Raw genomic sequence first — 22,514 nt, 5'->3', positions numbered from 1 at the left:
CCTTTGGTGAGGGATTCGGGGCAGCTTCCTGCTGTCAGTGAGCTAATTGAGAGGTGCCTGGGGAGGAGGAGGATGGGCTGGCTGATTTACGGGGCTGCTGAGACCAGTGAGCTGTGGTGGGGAGGCACAGAGACAAAGATTGGTGAAATAAATCAGGAAGTTTCACTTACTGTACAGATGCTCCTCCAGAAGAACAAATGAAAGTTCTCTCAAATTTGTAATAAAACAAGCTACTGAAAACATTGTAGGAGGTGGCTCGGACCAGGCTCGGCGTTTAAGCTTCACCCCCACTTTCTCTCCTCCTCCTCCCTCCATCGCGCTCTCCCTCCTGTCCCCCATTTCACCCCCCTCTCCCTTCCCCATCCCTGTTCCCCCTCTCTCTCCTCTCTCCCCCTCCCCTCTCTCCCCCTCCTGCCCCCCCCCCCCCACACCCTGCCCCTGGGGCTTTGGGACAGATTCCAGGAATTAATGTTTCCGGCAGCTGGATAGGTCCTGTCCTGTCCTCCCCTCCCCTCCCCTCCCCTCCCCTCCCCAGCACAGCTCACTCAGTGCGGGTAGCCGTGCCCCTGTGTGTTGTGGAATGAACAGCTTCCCCCCCCCCCCCCCCCCCCCGTGTCACTGTCCAGGGGTGTGAGACCAGCAGCCCCCTCACCCCTGCTGTCAGTGAGCCAGAAGGGGGAAGGAGGTGGCGTCGAATTCTTGCAGCGACAGAGATATCATCCAGCCTGGGGAAGCATGTAACACCGTCTCTCTTCCCCCAGCCATCGTCATGCTGCTGCGGGACGGGGTGCCCAGTGTCCGGATCAAGGCAGCCGAGGCACTCAGCCTCCTCCACGAACTCTGATCGGCCGGGACCAGGCCGACTCCGCCCCTGCCTGGAGGTGATGGCTCTGCAGGGAAGGTTGGACAATCCGTGGCCCAGACCAAATATTCGACTGAAGTTATTACATAATGACCCAAATGTTATCATTTTGCTCCATTCTGGTGGTTGCCCAAGTGAGTGGGGATGGTGGGGACAGAGTTATAGCCTGTTAACGGCAGCTTGTAGGTTCGGTCCTGGTACAAACCCAGGAAGCTGAATCTGTCCCAGCTGCCGAGAATGCCCCACTTCCCCGCCGCAGGGTTATGGGAGTTACACTACCTGTCCCTCTGAGATGGCCGTGAGGGAGGTGTCATCATGTGATCCTTGCTTCAGGTTACATGGAGTGAGAGGCCACAGGCCTGTTTGATGAGTCCACTGCCCATCCTCAGGCACTGAGGTAGCCTGTAGTGGTTCCTGTGTTCCAACAGGAAAGGGCCCCCTTCCTTCCCAGCCCTCTCTTCATGGCTTGGGAATGCCTTTGGGTCTCTCTCAGGTATAAAATGTCCTTGTGGGCTGGTACTGGTGCCCATTCCCAAGGCTCATCCACCAGGGAACCACGGGATCAGTACAGGCTGCAGCCTTGTCCTGAGTGAAGTCACCCATCCAGCCCCTGCTGCTAATTGTGGAGCCTGGCTCCCACGATTACTTGTGAACGGAACTGGAGGCTTCCAGTTGGTACCTTGGTCAGAAGCTGGATTCTCCTGGGGGTGGGTGAGTAGCTGAGAGCTGCTGGGAACAGGCGCCAGAGCTTACCCGCACTGGAGAGGCAGAGTGAGGAGGAGATGGTGAGGGTACAGAGGGATGGTTCCCTGATCTCTGGCCCAATGTACCTGCTGTGTGTTGCACATGAAGGTGAAGGGGGCTCACATGGGAGCTCCAGACAAATGGACCAGAGGGCATTTCACTCGCTGGAGAGAGTGCCCTTGCTACCAAGCCATTTGCTTGCTCGCTTGCCCTGACTGACCTATCAGCAGCCATGCTGGCTCTTGGAGCTGTTACAAATTAGATGCCTTCTACTTACCTGGTGTGGTTTTTAAAGTTTGAATCTACAAGAGATGGTACAGAAATATCTTTAATAATAAACTGGCTGATTGCAGCATCAATGTAAATCAGAAAATATGTGGGACAAATTATACAAAGATTTAAAATGTATATCTGGTCTAAATATATTCATTTCACAAACAGTGTGTGTCTTGTGCTCTCATCAACTGACATTTCAGATGGTTGCAGCCCTCACACCTTCAAGGTCAGAGAGGCTGAAGTTGTTGCCCCGAGCAGGGTTGACACACGAGCCTCACCCCACCTTACAGCCACAGTTCACAGTTAGTTTTGGCTACAACGTGAACTTGCTCTTGCAGCTGATGAATTGAAATTTATTTAATCAGCTTTAGGCAAATAACCTGAAGAAACTGGAGTAACCTCAGCTCCTGGGAGCACAAAGATGGCAGTTTGGGTGTTTGTTTCTGCAGAGAGAGAGAGTGGCCCAAGTTCATTAGTCCCCTCCTGTCTCTGACCCTGGCAGGAGGGGAAGGGATTTGCAGTCAGACTCTGGTGCCTTTTTGAATCTTCCAACCTCAAGGGTTCAGGCAAGCTGGAATCCACCACAGACTCTGCTTATTGAAACAGGCACGAGCTCTAGAAAGTGTTTAACGGAAACATTTCAGTGGATTTACTCAGGGTAGTTTAATCAGAACCACATTTTGGCAACTGTGGTGTCTCGCTGCGCCATGTGTGACGTACCAGTAGTGTCCAGCCAAGGACGGGTAGCACTCCCATCAGTTTAAGGTCAGTGAAAGCAAACGGGCTGCATTGTGTGCAAAAGGCAGGAGTGACTTCAGGCCTGTGTACACCACTTGTGAAATGAAGATTCTGTCCATGGCTGTGAGGGTGCATCCTGAGAAGACACACAGCAGGATGGGTCCGTCTGTCCCTGTGTAACTGAGGAAAGGGCTGCAGCACTGCCTCACATCCAGCTCCTGGTCTTCTGAGCCGTTTACTGCCCCCCCCCCATTAACCAGTCCCGTCTCTCTCCCTCCTCCCCCCCCGGGTACAAGGGCAAGAGCAGATGAGTTTGTGAAGTCGGAACATCCTGGGGGAGGAGCTGGTGCTGGGGGGGAAGCACTAGGTGTAGAGGCGGATGGTGCCATCTGCTCCCGCGGAGAAGACCCAGGGCTGGGTGGGGTGGAAGATGACGTCCAGCACGCCCAGGTCCCGCGTGATTTCGTGGCCCCTCAGTAGCTTCACGGGCGCGATCAGTGGGTTCTGGAGCAGGTCGCTGCAAGCAACAGGAAGATTTCAATGCAAGGTTTCTCCCAGTTCTAGTCCTGGGGTTGGCCCGTACCTCCCACAGGCAGCACAGCCAAGTGTAGCAGCCTCCCTGGACGGCAGCTGCCCCTCTCCCTACCTGCGCCTGACGAGGCCAAGTGCAACATCCAACATCCCCAGCGAGCCAGGAACAACCTACAGCCCCTCACTTGGCCATTCAATAAGGCCATACCCGATCTTTCAGCTCAATCCCACTTCCTGCCCTAACCTGGTATCACTCCATTCCTTTAATACACACCATTCTGTTGCAGTCTTGTATATTCACTGGGTGAGCCTCCATCCAACACAAAAATTCACCAGCACTGTGGTGAAACAACTTCCTGCCTGTCCTCAACATCCAGGCCCTTGCAATGGCACTGTGACCCCAGCTTCTAAACTGTAGCTGGGCAAACATCCCCACATCTACTCCGTCCAGCACCTTACAAACATTGTACATTTCATGAGTGCTGCTCTCATGTCACGTAACCACTTTGCCCAACTTGGCCTAATCTCTCCTAACTGGACATCTCCTCCCCCACCCCGCCACCGGAATCCTGCCAGTGAACCTTTGCCCTCCCCCTATTCCACACAAGACATATGAACAGAATTAGGCCCTTATTTTTCCCTCTCAACCCCATTCTCCTGCCTGCTCCCCGTAACCTTTGATGCCCTTACTAATCAAGGACCTAATCAATCTCTGCTTTAAATACACCCAATGACTTGGCCTCCAGAGCCAGCTGTGGCAATGAATTCCACAGATTCACCACCCTAAAGAAATTCCTCATCTCTGTTCTAAAGGGACATCCTATTCTGAGGCTGTGCCCTCTGGTCCCGGACTCTCCCACCGATGGAAACATCCTCTCCACGTCCAGTCTATCCAGGCCTTTCAGTATCTGGTAGGTTTCAATGAGATCCCCCCCCATCCTTCTAAACTCCAGCGAGTACAGGCCCGGAGCCATCAAACGCTCCTCATGCATTAACCCTTTCATTCCCAGGATCAGTCTTGTAAACCTCCTCTGGACCCTCTCCAATGCCAGCACATCCTTCCTTAGATATGGGACCCAAAACTGCTCACAATACTCCAAATGTGGTCTGACCAACGCCTTATCCTTGCTTTTATATTCTAGTCCTCTCGAAATGAATACTAACATTTCATTTGCCTTCCTTAATACCCACTCAACCTGCAAGTTAACCTTCAGGGAATCCTGCACTAGGACTCCTGCGTCCCTTTGCACCTCCAATTTCTGAATTTGTTTCCCATTTAGAAAACAGAATAAGCCTTTATTCCTTCTACCAAAGTGCATTACCATTTCCCTACGCTGTATTCCATCTGCCACTTCTTTGCCCATTCTCCCAAACTGTCCAAGTCCTTCTGCAGACTCCCTGCTTCCTCAACACTACCTGCCCCTCCACCTATCTAACATCTTACCAACCAGTGAAGTCAGGCTAACCGGCCTATAATATCCTGTCTTTTGCCTCCCTCCCTTCTTAAAGAGTGGAGTGACATTTGTGATTTTCCAGTGCTCTGGAACCATTCCTGAAAGATCACTACTAATGCCTCCACAATCTCTTCAGCTACCTCTTTCAGAACCCTGGGCTGTAGTCCATCCTGTCCAGGTGACTTATCCACCTTCAGACCTTTCAGTTTCCCAAGCACCTTCTCCTTAGTAATAGCGACTACACTCACTTCTGCCCCCGACTCTCTCGAATTTCTGGCACGTTGCTGGTGTCTTCCACAATGAAGACTGACACAAAATACTTGTTCAGTTCGTCCACCATTTCTTTGTTCCCATTACTACCTCTCCAGTGTTATTTTCCAGTGGTCCGATGTCCACTCTTGCCTTGCTTTTACTCTTTATATATCTGAAAACACTTCTGGTATCCTCTTTTATATTATTGGCCAGCTTTACGTTCATATTTCATCTTCTCTCCCCTTATTGCTTTTTTAGTTGCCTTCTGTTGGTTTTTAAAAGCTTCCCAATCCTCCAGCTTCCCATTAATTTTTGCAATATTGTATACCCTCTTTTCCTTTTATGCTGCCTTTGAATTCCCTCGTCAGCCACAGTTGCCTCATCCTCACTTTAGAATGCTGCTGCTTCTTCGGGATGAACTGATCCTGCATCTTCCGAATTACTCCCAGAAACTCCTGCCATTGCTGCTCTACCGTCATCCCTGCTAGGACCTCCTTCCAATCAGCTTTAACCAGCTCCTCTCTCACGTCTCTGTAGTAACCTTTACTCAAAGGTAATACCGATACATCTGATTTTAGCTTCTCCCTCCCAAACTGCAGGGTGAATTCTATCATATTATGATCACCGGCTCCTCAGGGTTCTTTTACCTTAAGCTCCTTAATCAAATCTGGTCCATTGCACAACACCAAATCCAGAATTGCCTTTTCCCTACTATTTAAGTTTAGAGCCCTAGTTATGCGATTCGCCAGGACCCTGGTCCCAGCGTGGTTCAGGTACCGCCCATCCCATCGGAACACCTCCCTCCTTCCCCAATGTCCCACAAATTCAAACCCACTTCTCCCACACCGATCTTTGAGCCAAGCATTTAACTCCGATCTTACTGACCCTGCGCCAACTTGCACGTGGCTCAGGTAGCAATCCAGAGATTATTACCTTTTTTGGTTCTGCTTTTTAATTTAGTCTCTAGCTGCTCAAATTCCCTCAGCAGAACCTCTTTCCTTGGTACCCACATGGACCACGACAATGGGATCTTTCCCCTCCCATTGCAAATTCCTCTGCAGGTCAGATGAGGTGTCCCAAACCCGGGCACTAGGCAGGCAACACAGCCTTTGGGACTCTCGATCCTTGCGACGGAGAATTGCGTCTATTCCCTGACTATACTATCCCCAATCACAACTACATTTCTCTCCCCCTCCCCTTTTGAATGGCTCCCTGAACCATGGTGCCACAGTTCGGTTGCTCATCCTTCCTCCAGCCCCCACTCTCATTCCCACAGGGATCAAGAATCTCAGACCTGTTGGACAAGCTCAAGGGCTGAGGCTCCTCCAGCACTACCTCTTGGATCCCCCTACCTGCCTCACTCGCAGTCACACCCTTTTGTCCCTGATCACAGACTGAATTTGAAGCAGTTAATCTAATGGGTGTGGCTGCCTCCTGAAACACAGCACCCAGGTAACTCTCCCCCTCCCCGATGCATCACAGTGTTCGAAGCTCAGATTCCAGGTCATCAATTTTGAGCCTGAGTTCCTCAAGCAACCAACACTTGCTGCAGATGGGGTCCACCAGTTCCCACAGCATGCAGCTACAACACATCATCTGATCCTGCATCCCTACTTTATTTAACGTTGTAATTTGGTGTCTTTTTATTTAGCTACTATAAAAACCTTACCTGTTTTCACCTGCTACTCACCTGTGCCCCCTCGCTGACACATCTTGAGCCAAAGCCTCAGATTCTCACTCCTGCACCGGCCCACTCTCACAATGGCCACTCTATTCTACCTTCCTTTCATTGGAATGAGTTGCCACACACTTAGCCAATCACACAACTTTAAAAGAAAGCTGCTGGCTCCTCCCGTCTGCTGCTGCAACATACCCTTCCGTGGGTAGAACAGACCTATACATAATGTTCCTATTGCAGTCTCAGCAAAGCCCTATGTTTTAGTGCAACTATGTCTTTCTCGTAGTTAAATCTTCTCACAATAAAGACTCGTATACCATTTGGCTCCCTAATTGCTTGCTATTTCTGCATGATAACTTTCAGTGATGTGGACACAAGGAGTCCCAGGTCACTCTGCATCAACACATGTCAAACTAACCTAGCCCCTCCCGACAAAGGGAAGACGCAGGCAGGAGGGGGACAGAGGGAGGAAAGTACACAAATGGAGCTAAAATAAACAAAGTGCTGGAGGAACTGGAGAGCTGTGCCTGAGAGTGGGTCACGCAGCATCTATGGAGGGAAATGGACAGTCGATGTTTCGACCTGACCCACTGAGTTCCTCCAGCAGCAGGATTTTGCTCCAGGTTCCAGCGTCTGTAGTCTCTTGTATCTATAGAAAGAGGGGGACTGTTGTGGACCAGGACTTGGTGTGAAACAAGTAATTCAGCCCATAGTACTGGCTCTCAGGTACAGCTCTCCAGTCAGTCTGTAACCCTTCAATTACTTTCACTTTTAACCAGTCCTTTCCATATAGAAATCAGCATCATGTTCCAAATCAAAACACCTCAGTAAATATTCATCCTCACCGCCCCACATACTCTTCAGCCAATCACTGCACGCCTGCCTCCTGTGGTCACCAACCCTGCTGCCACAGTGCACTTCCACATTCAGTCCATCAACACCCCTCCACTAGATCTCCCCCGAACCTTCCCTGCTCTAATCAACAACCCCAGCTTCTCCAGGGAACTGAAGTCCCTCAGTAAAACATCCCTTGTGTGACACTGGACACCACACCCAGAGAGCCCCAAGATTCACTTTCAATGACTTGCTTTTGTACGCTTTGCTTCAATATATAAACCCAAGGAAGTTTACATATATTTAATGCAGAAGGTCTGTGTGTCTGTGCCAGCTCCCATCAGTCCCAATCCCTCTGCCCTGCAACTTATTCACAGATGCTCATCAACTCCCTTTTGATTCTTTTGCTCTTACCTACACTAGGGGTAATTCACACAGACTATTGATCTGCCAGCATGTTTTTGGGATGTGGGAGGAAGTCAGAGCACCCAGAGGAAACCCACAGGGTCACAGGGAAAACGTGCAAACTCCACATGGACAGCACACGAGGTCAGGATTGAACCCGGGTCGCTGGAGCTGTGGGACGGCAGCACTACCACTGCACCAGTGTCACCCAGGCTAAGCACGTGACAAGACAAGGATTTTAAATATAAAGATTTAGATTTTGTTCATAGTGCCTTCCTACATAATCTATCCTTTCACATTACATTAATTCCTATTTGCTTTCTCGTCACCTCCTTTGTCCTGAAGTCTGTAACTAACAGTGCCATCATTAACTACATTGCCGAATTTGGTGTCATCCGCAAACCCTGAAAATATGCCCAGTATGTACATAGGAGATGGGGGATCCACCTGATCAGCCCAAGGAACATCACTGTGCACTTCCCTCCAGTGTGAAGAATGCTCACCATTAATCCCCGTTTTACCCCGTAACCAGGAACAAAGGTCTAACATGGTACCCTTTCATACAACGCATACTGTTGCTGTAAACCCTCAGTTACTTCAAAAACCCCAACTCACTGTCAAACTTGATTCAGCTTTGACATCTGTTCATTGTGAACTTGAATGTTTTGTCCACAGTTTTGTCGGATTACTGCCCCAGTCTCCTCTCCACCATCATTCACTCAGTGGCCAATGGATCTCTGCTTCTTTTATGATCCTCCTGTCTCCTGGGACAGGCCAGAGCTTCCACCATTTCCATACATACTTCCTCTGCACCCCCGGGTGCTTCCTCAACTAATCCAAGCTCAGGCACCTCATCCCTTTCTACTGTTGATCTGGTGAATATCCCCCATTGCCTCCTCTCACTGCTACATTGCAGAGGATGTACCAATGTGGATGATCAGCCATAGCCTCTGCCTCCAAAGGAATCTCTTTCCTTTGCTGCCCAGTCTGTTCCTTTCATCCTAAACCCTTTCACAATGTGTTCCCGTTACATTTTGTTCTCGGACTCGCTGCCCTCTCTCTCCCTCTGTACTTCAGCTTGTACTATGAACCTCACTTTCATCATTTCACTCTCCACATCTCAAGTCACCCAGGCAGCTTTAGGTCAGACCACCCTTACTCTGCCTCTATGCCTCAAGCGTCGTATTATTCAATGAACTTTGTCCAGTGTTCGAGTCCAACCCATCTGGGCCAGGTCCCTTTAACGCAACAAATTCAGGCCCCTTCCACTCTGTTTGAGACACACACGATTAGAAGGGAGGTGGTGGGGTGGGGAGGGGAGGGGTAAGAGAGGGAGTCACACGCACACATAATACATGAGACACAGACTGAGACTAGAAGGGGAGAGAGAGACGAACCTGTAAACCATTCCATGGCAGACAATGACCGTGCCATCGTCAGATGCTGAGGCAAAGAGTGGATAATGTTTGTGGAATGCGACACCTCGCAAAGCTCTCTTGTGATGCCTGTGAACAATAAAACAACAAATCAAATACAGGAATCGAGTCTGTTGCATCTGAGGGAGGACTATGAACCATCTCACTGCTTCACAGGGTTACAGCAAACTAAATAACATTGTGATATCAACCAGTCCCCACAGACTGTTCTGCAAGACACTCTGTCACCAGCACCTCAGACAATAAAGGCTGGCAGTAAACCCTGCTTTGGAGAAACCAGCACTGACCTGAGCACTTTGTAAGGCTTGGTGGAGAGATCCAGGTCGAACCAGGCCAGGCGACTGTCATAACTTCCACAGATCACGTTGTCACCTGTCGAGCACAGTCAACACCAACAATTAACCCTCGATGCACAGGCTGGGGAAGCTGACAACTGACTCAGGTACTGAGGGAAGATTAGAAAACGGGTGTGCAGCAGCAGAGAGGCACAACCCTGCCGAGGCGCAGAGGACATTGACTAAAGGCCAACGTCACTACAAGTGAGCCCATGACTGCAGGAAAGGAACGTAGAATCTGCAGGCCATTCGGCCCATCAGCTTATCCTGCCAATTATTCAGTGCAGCACAGAAATGGACCCTTCGGCCCACCACATCCATACTGACCTTTTAGCCCATCTACACTACTCGCCTGCATTGAGACCGTATCCTTCTATGCCTCGTCTATTTAACTGTCTAAATGTCTCTTGAACATAGTGACTGTATCAGGTTCCACCACGTCCCCTGGCAGCGAGTTCCAGACATCAACCACTCTCTGTGTGAAAAAAAAACTTACTCTCAGATCCTCTTTAAAACTCCTGCCTCTCACCTTAAACTTATATGCCCTCCGATACCCCCAACAGATCAATCCTGATCTCCACACAAGCTCCACTCGCATTGTGATATCCACACCCAAAGACTAGTTTGCTAAGGAAACTAGAATCTGGAAACTAGGAATATCGGCTTAAAAGCTGATGTCAGCAAACGTAGACCATCACACGGGGAGTGCTTCTGCAGCAACAGACAATCTGCTGGAGGAACTCGGCAGGTCGAGCAGCGGCTGTGGGAGGAAAGGAGCTGTCGACATTTCAGGTCGAAGCCCTGCCTCAGGACTAGGAGGGGAGATGGTCAGTGTACAGAGGAGAGGGGGAGTGGCGAGACAGGGGCCAGAGGTGATTGGTGGACTGAGGAGGGGCGAAGGATGATGGCTAGATGGAGCCAGGTAGGGGAGGAGGTGGGAGGTGGATGATAGGCGGAGGCAGGCAAAACCAAAAGGCAGATGGAGGAACAAACAAGATGCTGGAGGAACTCAGCGGGTCAGGCAGCATCTGTGGAGGGAGATGGACAGTCGACGTTTCGGGCCGAGACCCTTCATCTGGACTGAAAGTTAGAGGGGCGATGATATAAAGAGGTGAGGGGAAGGGGTGGAGCAAGGGCTGGCAGGTGATAGGTGGATCCAGGTGAGGAGGAGCGATAGGCAGATGGGGGGGGGGGGGGGGGGGGTGAGACACTGGGAGGTGATAGGTGGAGGCAACAGAGGGCTGCAGAAGATGGAATCTGGCAGCAGAGGAAGCCAGGTGGAGGGAGGGGAGGGTGAGGGGAGACAGGTAGGAGGGTGATAAGTAGGAACACAAAGGGTACGGTGGTTCTGGGCTGGTTGAGCTGAAGTGGGTGTATGTATGAGGGACTGCTGGTTTTATGTACAAGGAAGTGAGAACAAGGAGCAGGTGAAAGAGCCCTGGGCCGCCCCAGGGCCGGGAAGGGTAACTGCCCGGCCTGCTGTTCCACTTACCCCCAGGGTGAATGGCCATGCTCGACGCCCACTTGCAGTTGGTCATCAGTTTCTTGGCGAGCTCCTGTTTGAGGAGGTTGTACACCCGGATGTAACGCTGCGTGGCCACGAAGAAGAAGGGCCGGATGGGGTGGAAACGGACACACTGCACCAAGCCCTTGTTCCTGCGGAAGGGGTTCTGACTCTGGCGCCTGCTCATCTGGTGGATGAGGACCTGCGCGTTGCCGTTCTCTGGGATAACGGAGGCCAAGTAGTCGCCCTTGCCGTGCCAGGTCACCTGTTTCACCAGCTGGTGAGGGAGAGCGAGAGTTAGTCTGGAGATAGTCCACTGAAGTGGGGCAGTCTACCACTTCTTATAGAGATCCCATTTCATTCTCATATTCCTGTTAAATTCCTGCCCTGTCCCGCCCCACCATCCCCACCCCTCACCTACACACTGGGGGAAATTTATACTGGCTAATTAACCAACACGCAGAGGGTCATACAGCACGGAAACAGGCCCTTCGGCCCAACTCATCCATGCCGTCCAAGACACCCATCTAAGCTAGTCCCATTTACCCATGTTTGGCCCACATCCCTCTAAACCCTTCCTATCCATGGACCTATCCAAGTGTCTTTTAAATGTCATTAATGTACCTGCCTCACCCACTTCCTCTGGCAGCTTGTTCTATATACCCACCACCCTCTGGGTGAAGGAGTTAACCCTTGGGCTTCTATTAAATCTCTCCCCTCTCACCTTAAACCCATGCCCTCTAGTTCTTGATTCCCCAACCCTGGGAAAAAGATGCGAGGGGAAACCCACGCGGTCGCACGCCAAGTCCACACAGGAAGGTCAGCATTGAACCTGGGACACTGGAGCTGTGCTGCCATGCTGGTTATGGCACTGCACAAGCACCACCAGCAGCAAGTCCTCTGATGTATTGGATACTGAAGCTTCCTGGGATCCTTCTGATTTAGCCTTGCTGAGGCTGGATCAAGGCAACACACTTCTGCCGCACCAGAGGAGTTCCTGCTGCCTCGGGAAAGCAGCCAGCATAATCAAAGACCCCACCCACCCCGGACATTCTCTCTTCTCCCCCCTCCCATTGGGAAGAAGATATAAAAGCCTGAAAGGAACAAGCTACCAGAGGAAGTGGGTGAGGCACTTGGACAGGTACATGGATAGGAAAGGTTTAAAGGGATATGGGACAAACATGAACAAATGGGCCTGGCTTAGATGGGTGTCTTGGACAGCTTTTATCCCGCTGTTATAAGACTATTGAACGGTTCCCTAGAAACTGCAGAGAGCTGTGGACACAGCTCAGCACATCATGGAAACCAGCCTCCCCTCTACACTTCCCACTGCCTCGGTAAAGCAGCCAACATAATCAAAGACCCCACCCACCCCGGACATTCTCTCTTCTCCCCCCTCCCATCAGGCAGGAGATACAAAAGCCTGAAAGCACGTACCACCAGGCTCAAGGACAGCTTCTATCCTGCTGTTATAAGACTATTGACCGGTCCCCTAGCACGATAAGATGGATGCTCGACCTCACAATCTACCTCGTTATGGCCTTGCACCTTATTGTCTGCCTGCACTGCACTTTCTCTGTAGTTGTAACACTTTATTCTGCATTCTGCTTTGTTTTCCCTTGTACTACCTCGATGCACTGATGTGATGAAATGATCTGTATGGATGGCATGCAAAACAAAGTTTTTCTCTGTACCTCGGTACGTGACAATCATAAACCAAATTAATTAGTGTCATCACACCTGCCCTGCATATTGCTCTTTTCTATAGCATTCACTTCATTTATTAACAATCCATCCAACGTTGCTTGATCCAGAAAATTTCATCAGGTGCAAAGAAGGTGTCAATGTCCTGGGCGTCTGGTGGTGGGACTGGTGATCCATCGGCTTCTACTCGTGCTCTAGGCAGAGAATTCAAATCCCACTACAGCAACTCTTCCTTTAATAACGTACCCCCGAACCATAAGATTCCTTTAAAATGACACCTGCTGCCCATACCCAGCCAGGACATCCTGACTCATCTGGCCTCTGTGCACTCCAGACTTGGAGCCACGGGATTTGCTCTTGGTTGCTCACGGAATCAGCCAATCAAACCATATGTCAAGGCAGGGCTCACCACCAGCAGCCAATAGGAGTGGGCAGCTAGCGAAGATCAAACAGAGGCAATGGTGATTAATGACCCCTGCATGGTATGACTGTGCTTCAGGCAATAGTCCATGGAGCAGATGGCCTTGTTGTACCAAGGGTAGGTAAGGTCAGGAGGCCAGGACTATGGCATGGTATGCAGGAAAATGATGGAAGTGGGACGAGAGTGGACGGCAAGTTTAATCGGAGACCTTGTTGTGCTTGATGATCAGTCGGAATCCTGCATCAAACATCTCTCCCTCAGCAGCCATCCACTCCACGGGCTGGGGAGGCTCCTCCTCTGGCTTCTGAAACGATGCGATTAGCTGGTCGGTGGCGTTATACAGTAACTTATCACCCAGACAGGGATTGACGATGATAATTGACTGTTCACTGCAAAAACAAACACAAAACAACACTCAGCGATTCAGAGCACTCTGTAGTCACCATCCAGACACAGTCTGGCCCACATTCCCATCGTATGCTCAACACAGCTCAGCTCTGCTTTGCCATCTTGTGGGGCGAGCGAGCTCCTCCAATCCTACCTCCAGTACTCAGCCTTCCAGCAGATGTTTCTGTTCCCTTTACCCACCCCAGTGCTGGTGAGTTCCACTTCTTGGTTACAGGATTCTATATATTATTTTCACAAACCAGGTTTGACTCCATCCACAAGTGAAAACCTTCTCTCTACACCTGCCCGCCAATTGGTTAACAAACAGGAACACAAATTGAATTTAGGAGCCGAAAGGGATTGTTGCAGCTATATAAGTCCCTGGTCAGGCCCACTTGGAGTACTGTGCTCAGTTCTGGTCACCTCACTACAGGAAGGATGTGGAAGCCATAGAGAGGGTGCAGAGGAGATTTACAAGGATGCTGCCTGGAACGCGGAGCATGCCTTATGAAAGCAGGTTGAGGGAACTCGGCCTTTTCTCCTTGGAGTGACGGAGGGTGAGGGGGGACCTGATAGAGGTGTACAAGATGATGAGAGGTATTGATCGGGTAGATAGTCAGAGGCTTTTCCCCAGGGCTGAAATGTTTGCTGCAGGAGGACACAGGTTTAAGGTGCTGGGGAGTAGGTACAGAGGAGATGTCAGGGGTAAGTTTTTTACTCAGAGAGTGGTGAGTGTGTGGAATGGGCTGCCGGCAACGGTGGTGGAGGCGGATACGATAGGGTCTTAAGAGACTGTTGGATAGGTACATGGAGCTGAGAAAAATAGAGGGCTATGGGTCAGCCTAGTAATTTCTAAGGTAGGGACATGTTCGGCACAGCTTTGTGGGCCAAGGGGCCTGTATTGTGTTGTAGGTTTTCTATGTTTCAAAGGGCAGGGATAAATGAGTCACTTTCAAGACAGCAAGTTGTGATTGGTAAGAGGACCCAGGGATGAGTGCTGCGACCCGAGCTATGTACAATCCATACAGATGACTGATTAATCCATTCTCTGATTTTCTAATTTTTCGATAGTTGAGGATAAGACTGGACTTCAGGGGAAAGTGCTAAACAGGGGAAGGTCTAATTACAACAGTATTAGGCAAGAGCTAGGGAGAGTAGGTTGTGTGCAATTGTTATTAAGTTTACATCTGACATGTGGGAGTCGTTTAAAAGCCATCTGGTCAGAGTTTAGGAGCACCATGCTGCCGTGAGGAAGATGAGCAGGCAAGGTTCAGGAACCTTGGATAACAAGAGACATTACAAACTTAGTCAAAAAGATAAAGGAAGCACATATAAGGTTTAGGAAGCACAAATCAGACAAGGCCCTCGAGGAATGTAAAGGAAGCAGGAAAGAACTTAAACAGGGGATCAGGAGGGCTAACAGGGGCCATGAAATGTCCTTGGCAAGTAGGATTAAGGAAAATCCCAAGGCATTTTGTACATACATTAAAAACAAGGGTAACCAGGGAGACAATGGAGGAAATTTATGCCCAAAACCAGGGGAAGTGGGCAAGGTACCAAACGAGTACTTTGCATGGGAAGTTGTGGGCACGCTATGTTGGCGCCGGAAGCGTGGCGACACTTGCGGGCTGCTCCCAGAACACGCTAGACAAAAAGATGCATTTCACTGTGTGTTTCGATGTACGTGTGACTAATAAAGATATCTTACGAAGGAGACCACATGGAGGAGAGCGAGATCAGAGAGGGGTATGCTGGTATTCTTGGGCATATTGGTATCAAGAAGGTGGCGTTGGGGCAGTTGGAGCAGTTACTCTACTAGGAGTATTCTATAGGCCCCCCGGTAGCAGTAGAGATATAGAGGAGCAGATTGGCAGGCAGTGTTTGGAGAGAAGCAAAAATAACAGGGTTGTTATAATGGGAGACTTCAACTTGCCAAATATAGACTAGAACCTGCTTAGTGCCAAAGGTTTAGATGGGATGGAATTTGTTAAATGTGTCCAGGAGGGATTCCTGACACAGTATGTTGACAGGCCGACTAGAGGGAATGCTATGTTAGATCTAGTTTTAGGAAATGAACCAGGGCAGGTGAAGGATCTATTGGTGGGTGAGCATTTGGGGGACAGTGACCATTGCTCCATAACCTTTAAAATTGTCATGGACAGGGACAGGTGCAGAGAGGACAAGAGGATTTTTAATTGGGGAAGGGCGAACTATGAGGCTATAAGGAGAGAACTTGGGAGTGTAAAGTGGGATGTCCTTTTTGAAGGGAAATGTACCATGGAGATGTGGTCGATGTTCAGGGATCTTATGCAGGATGTTAGGGATAAATATGTCCCGGTGAGGCAGAGAAGGAATGGCAAGGTGAAGGAACCGTGGGTGACGAGAGAGGTGGAACGACTTGTTAGGGAGAAGAAGGTAGCGTACGTGAGGTATAAGCAGCAAGGTTCAGACAGGGCCCGTGAGGAATATAGGGTAGCGAGGAAGGAACTTAAGAAAGGGCTGAGGAGAGCTAGAAGGGGACATGAAAAGGCGTTGGCTAGTAGGGTTAAGGAAAATCCCAAGGCCTTTTTCAAGTATGTGAAGGGTAGGAGGATGGCTAGGGTGAAGGTAGGTCCCATTAAGGACAAAGGTGGGAGAATTTGCCTGGAGGCAGCAGAAGTGGGAGAAGTTCTCAATGAGTACTTCTCTTCGGTATTCACCAGGGAGAGGGATCTTGATGACGCGGAAGGGAGTGCTGGTAGGGGTAATGTTCTCGAGGTTGTAGATATCAAGAGAGAGGATGTGTTGAAGTTGTTAAATAATATTAAGACAGATAAATCTCCGGGGCCTGATGGGATTTTCCCCAGGCTGCTTCGAGAGGCTAGGGAGGAGATTGTTGAACCGCTGGTAAGGATCTTTGAGTCCTCGTTGTCCACGGGGATGGTGCCAGAGGATTGGAGGGTTGCGAATGTTGTCCCCTTGTTCAAAAAAGGTAATAGGGATAGGCCAGGGAATTATAGACCGGTGAGTCTCACGTCTGTGGTGGGTAAGCTGTTAGAAAGGATTCTAAGGGATAGGATTTATGAACACCTAGAGAATCATGGACTGATTAGGGACAGCCAGCATGGCTTTGTGAAGGGAAGATCTTGCCTCACAAGCCTGATAGAGTTCTTTGAGGTGGTGACCAGGAAGATTGATGAGGGCAGTGCGGTGGATGTGGTTTACATGGATTTTAGTAAGGCGTTTGATAAGGTTCCTCATGGTAGGCTTCTTCAGAAGGTCAGAGGCCAAGGGATCCAAGGAAGCTTGGCTGTGTGGATTAGGAATTGGCTTGCATGTAGAAAGCAGAGGGTTGTGGTGGAAGGAGTGCCCTCAGATTGGAAGGCAGTGACTAGTGGTGTTCCGCAGGGATCGGTTCTGGGACCTCTACTTTTTGTGATCTTTCTAGATGACTTAGATGAGGGGGTGGAGGACTGGGTTAGTAAGTCTGCGGACGACACTAAGATAGGCGGTGTTGTGGATAGCGTGGAGAGCTGTCGGAGCTTACAGAGGGATATTGATAGGATGCAGAGCTGGGCTGACAAGTGGCAGATGGAGTTCAATCCGGAGAAGTGTGAGGTGGCACACTTTGGAAGGACAAACTCCAGGGCAGAGTACTGAGGAAACGGCAAGGTACTTGGCAGTGTGGAGGAGCAGAGGGATCTAGGGGTTCATATTCACAGTTCATTGAAAGTTGCCTCACAGGTGGAAAGAGCAGTTAAGAAGGCTAATGGGATGTTGGCTTTCATAAATCGCGGGATTGAGTTTAAGAGCCGTGAGGTGATGATGCAGCTTTACAAAACTCTAGTCAGGCCACACTTCGAATACTGTGTTCAGTTCTGGTCGCCTCATTATAGGAAGGATGTGGAGGCGTTGGAGAGGGTGCAGAGGAGATTTACCAGGATGCTGCCTGGATTAGAGAGTATTGAATATGAGGAGAGGCTTAAGGTGCTAGGGCTTTATTCACTGGAAAGGAGGAGGATGAGAGGAGACATGATAGAGGTATATAAGATACTGAGAGGAATAGATAGACAGTCAGCGCCTCCTTCCCAGGGCACCAATGCTCAAGACGAGAGGTCATGGCTTTAAGGTTATGGGTGGGAGGTTCAGGGGAGATGTCAGGGGGAGATTTTTCACCCAGAGAGTGGTTGGTGCATGGAATGCACTGCCTGGGGTGGTGGTGGAGGCAGATACATTGGACAGGTTCAAGAGCTTGTTGGATAGGCATATGGAGGAGTGTGGGATGGGGGGATATGCGGGAGGAAGGGGTTAGGTAGTGTGAGGGTGGTTTGATGGATGGCACAACATGGTGGGCCGAAGGGCCTGTTTTGTGCTGTATGGTTCTATGGTTCAATGGGGCTCCTGCAGAACAGTAAGGTGGAGAAGTCCCCAGGGCCTGATCGGATCTATCCCAGGTTATTGAGAGAGAGGCAAGAGAGGAGATTGCTGGGCCTTTGACAGAGATCTTTGTATCCTTTCTAGCCACAGGTGAGTTCCCAGTGGACTGGGGAATAGCAAATATTGTTCCTTTGTTTAAGAAGGGCAATAGGGACAAATTATAGGCTGGTGAGCCTCACATCAGTGGTACTGAAGATTCTTAGGGATAGGATCTACTTGCATTTGGAAAAGCACAGACTTACTGGGGATAGTCAGTATAGCTTTGTGTGTGGGAGTTTATGTTTTACAAATCTGAATTTTGTGAGGAGGATTGACGTTTTCTACATGGACTTCAGCAAGGAATTCAACAAGGTCCCTCATGGTAGGCTGATCCAGAAGATTACTGCACTTGGGATCCATGGAGACTTGGTAGTTTGGATTCAGAATTGGCTTGCCCATAGAAGAGGGTGGTGGTGGAGGGGTGTAATTCTCCCTGAAGGTCTGTGGCCAGTGGTATTCCACAGGGGTGGGTGGTGGGAACATAAGATAGAAACGGGTAAGAGGCATTTTGACAGACTCGTGAACAGGCAGGGATTGGAGCGATATAGACCAAGTGCAGGCAGATGTGCAGTTTAAATTGGCATCATGGTTGGCACAGAGGTTGTGGGCCGAAGGGCCTTTTCCTGTGCTGTACTGTTCTGTGACAACAGTATGTAACCTCACATTTTCCCCACATTTCTGCCTGCCGCATCCTGGTCCATTCACTTTGCCTGTTTTTTGCCCACAAAACTCCCCAACCTTGGATAAATTGTTGGTATAACTTGTGAATGGCTGGCGCTCTGGGGCTATTCATTCTTTAAATGTTAGCCAATGCTTGAATCTTTTCATGTTTGCTAATATAGTTTCTGCCTACATCATAGCCAATTTATGCCCCTCACCTTCAAAGTTTGCTTTGTTTAGATGCACGACCCTCATTTAGGGCTGAATTAAAATCACTTGAATCATAAATTACTTTCATATTATGATCACTCTTCCGCAAAGGCCACTGTAATGACAGGATTATTTATTAACCCTCTGACACTGCACAATACTAGACCTATGCAGCCTCTTCTTTCCTCAGCAAACTGATCTAAAAACCATCACACATAAGATTTCTTTATAGTCACATGTACATCGAAACACACAGTGAAATGCATCTTTTGTGTAGAGTGTCCTGGGGGCAGCCCGCAAGTGTCACCACACTTCTGGCACCAACGTAGCACGCCCACAACTTCCTAACCCGTACGTCTTTGGTATGTGGGAGGAAACCAGAGCACCCGGAGGAAACCCACGCAGTCACGGGGAGAACATACAAACTCCTTACAGACAGCAGCCAGAATTGAACCCGGGTCGCTGGCACTGTAATAGCATTACACTAAACTGCTACATTACCCTGCCTGCCCTCCATGAATTCATCCTCCACAGGTAGTGGTTAGTGTAACACTATTACAGCACCAGTTCCGGCTGCTGTCTGTAAGGAGTCTGTACGTTCTCCCTGTGACTGCGTGGGTTTCCTCCGGGTGCTCCAGTTTCCTCCCACATTCCAAAGACGTACGGGTTAGGAAGTTACGGGCATGCTATGTTGGCGCCCGAAGTGTGGCAACACTTGCGGGCTGCCTCCAGAACATTCTATGCAAAAGATGCATTTCACTGTGTTTCGATGTACACATGACTAATAAAGATATCTTACTCAAAGCTTACAAATGTTATTGTATTTCCCTTGTTCTATGCATTTCTAATTTCCTAATTTTACTATGCCCTACATTACCTTAACTGTTTGGGAACCTGTACATAACTCCCACAAATGTTTCCTGTCCCCTGCTGTTTATCAGCTGCATCCAAACTGATTCTACTTCTCGATTTTCTGATCTATGATCCTTTCTCTCGATTATCTATCCCATTCCTTTATTAACAAAAAAAAATCAAGGCTGCTACTGCATTTCCATTTTGCTTATCTTTTCTAAATGTTAAGTACCCTGGAATATTTAATCCCAATTTAAGTTGCTTTGCAACCAGGTCTCCATAATGGCTATTAGATTGCACCCATTTATTTCTATTGTCTACCTTGTCATGAACACTGCATGTTGTCTTCCTTCCACTTCTCACTGATCTGACTCTAAGTGGAGGGACACTCCCATGTTTGTGAGCAACATTCCTTCCTGCAGGCTCTGGGTATCATTACCCACTTTGCTATTTTGAACTATTACCTTTAACTTTCCCCTCACCGGAATCTCTCCCTACAACAACACCCCTCACCCCTCCAGTATTTAGTTTAAAGTCTTAACTAAAGCCCCAATTTTTTGACTCTTTGGGACACTGGTATGGAGGCTCCAATGTGTAGGATCGCAAGAGGCTGCAGAGGGTTGTAGACTTAGCCAGCTTCATCACGGGCACAACCCTCCCCGCCATTAAGGCGGTGCCTCAAAGAAGGCAGCATTCATCACTAAGGACCCTCACCACCCGGGACACGCCCTCTTCACGTTACTACCATCGGGGAGGAGGTACAGGAGCCTGAAGACCCACACTCAATGATTCAGGAACAGCTTCTTCCCCTCTGCCATTAGATTTCTGAACGGTCCATGAACCCATGAACACTACCTCATTATTCCTCTTTTGCACTATTTATTTTTGTAACTTACAGTAATTTTTATGTCTTGCACTGTACTGCTGCCGCAGAACAACACATTTCACGACATACGTCAGTGATAAAAAACCTGATTCTGACTTGATGCCTGCAGGCCCTTCTCAATGGAACAGCTTCCTGGTACCCTGTTACTACTGTCAGTGCTCCATGAATTGAAGCCCATTTCTCCAACATAAATATCTGAGCCTCACATTCAACTCTCTGATCTTATTGACCCAATGCCAATTTGCATGAGAATCTAAAGATTATTTCTTAAATCCTTGGTTGGTTTGCTAAATTGCATGTGCTTTTCAGTGAGTCAGTCACCTTTATCCCTACATTTCTTTGCTTTTTTTTAAAATCCCAAATTAAAGAAACTGGAGATTAAAGTTCCCTCTCCACCATCCTATCAATACTAAGAAACACATTGCATCTCACCCATGCTGCCCCTGCCCTGGGAATATTTGATGGGAGTCTGTCCCGTTATACACTCCCAGGGCAAGGACAGCACTGGCTGGATAGAGAGTAAAGCTCCCAGTGCATTCTCCCAGAACTGGTACATACTTTGGCCGAGCTGAATGTAATCAATTCACGTAACACTCAGTCTCAGCTCACTACCCCATATTCAGGGGAATTTTACTGCCTACATCTTTAACACCTGCTCCCACAAACACGTTCTGTAATGTTGTTGTCATTAAATAGTGTGCTAAGTCAGTACTTACACAGCCAATGCTACGAGACAGTGAATAGGGTTAGGGTTCCAAGCAATGCTCTTCACTGCCCCTTCCACCTCAATGGTCTTCATGCAGCGGGCTGTGGAAACCTCCCAGAAGCGAACCGTGTGGTCATCTGAACCTGTAGGAGGACAGTGAGATGGTCAGTGGACTCGGGAATCAGCAAGGCAAATGACCAAATACTTGCACGTGGAGGAAGAGGCTAAGCTGAGGATCCACCTGCTTGCCAACGTCACGTCATAAGATCTGCCTCCACCACCATTTCAGAATCACAGAAAGGTACGTCACAGAAACAGGTCGTCAGCCCATCCGTGTCGACTGCGATGCCAATCTATACGTCCCATTTGCCTGCATTTGGCCTGTATCCCTCTGCACCTTTCCTAAGTACCTGTCCAAATGTTTTTTTAAACATTGTAATTGTACCAGTCTCCACCTCCTCTGGCAGCTCGTTCCCGATAACCACAACCCTGTGGCAATATGTGACCATAATAAACATTATTATGTGACAACAGTAAGCCAATTATAATACACCAATTAGCCTTTGAAAAACTCACCCCTCAGATCTTCTTTAAATTTCTCCCCTCTCACCTTAAACCTGTGCCCTTTAGTTCTGGACACCCCTGCCCGAGGAAAAAGATAATCTATCCTATCTACGCCCCTCATAATTTTATAAAACTTTATCAGGTCACCCTTCTGCCTCCTTCCCTCCACAGAAAACAAACCCAGCCTATCCACTCTCTCCCTATAACTACAGCCCCCGATTCCAGGCAACATCCTGGTGAATCTCTTCTGTCATATCCTTCCTGTAGTGTGGTGAACAGAACTGTACACAATTAGTTCCAGACCCTGACTAATCTTGGAATTAAAAACAAAACAATTATTTTTTAATATATCAACTAATTCAAATGTATGCCCCCAACTTATTATACCCTCTGCTAATGGAAGTAGATTTTTTTCTATCCTTGACCTGGGACCTTTATGTACTATTCAATTAAATAATCCCTTGGCCTCCTCTGTACAAAGAATACTCCCATAGCCTAGTCAAACTTGTCCCATTAACTAAAATTATACGGTCCTGGCCCCCATCCTCACTTAGACACTCCACACCCAATCTAGTGTTATCACATCCTACTTGTAAACAGAACTGTGACTTAACTAGCAC

General features: G+C 48.9%; 2 protein-coding genes across 3 annotated transcripts in view; one reads left to right on the top strand and one right to left on the bottom strand.

Annotated features, from left to right (window-relative positions):
• Positions 1 to 2,046, top strand: part of mroh1 (maestro heat-like repeat family member 1) — a 91,891-nt gene extending 89,845 nt beyond the window's left edge. For both annotated transcript variants that reach the window (XM_052015969.1, XM_052015968.1), the window contains one exon: positions 762 to 2,046. In XM_052015969.1, the coding sequence (XP_051871929.1) occupies positions 762 to 844 (83 nt within the window). In that variant the 3' untranslated portion in view covers positions 845 to 2,046. The remainder of the gene's footprint in view (positions 1 to 761) is intronic.
• Positions 1,919 to 22,514, bottom strand: part of bop1 (BOP1 ribosomal biogenesis factor) — a 159,873-nt gene continuing 139,277 nt past the window's right edge. Inside the window, exons 12-17 of the mRNA XM_052015971.1 lie at positions 21,341 to 21,473; positions 13,383 to 13,563; positions 11,038 to 11,326; positions 9,498 to 9,582; positions 9,172 to 9,279; positions 1,919 to 3,137 (exon numbers count right to left, since the gene is read on the bottom strand). Coding sequence (XP_051871931.1) covers positions 2,984 to 3,137; positions 9,172 to 9,279; positions 9,498 to 9,582; positions 11,038 to 11,326; positions 13,383 to 13,563; positions 21,341 to 21,473 — 950 coding nt within the window. The 3' untranslated portion in view covers positions 1,919 to 2,983. The remainder of the gene's footprint in view (positions 3,138 to 9,171; positions 9,280 to 9,497; positions 9,583 to 11,037; positions 11,327 to 13,382; positions 13,564 to 21,340; positions 21,474 to 22,514) is intronic.

The sequence above is a fragment of the Pristis pectinata genome, chromosome 5 (genome assembly GCF_009764475.1).
Source record: "Pristis pectinata isolate sPriPec2 chromosome 5, sPriPec2.1.pri, whole genome shotgun sequence".
Lineage (NCBI taxonomy): Eukaryota > Metazoa > Chordata > Chondrichthyes > Rhinopristiformes > Pristidae > Pristis > Pristis pectinata.
This window is presented reverse-complemented; position numbering and strand designations above follow the sequence as displayed.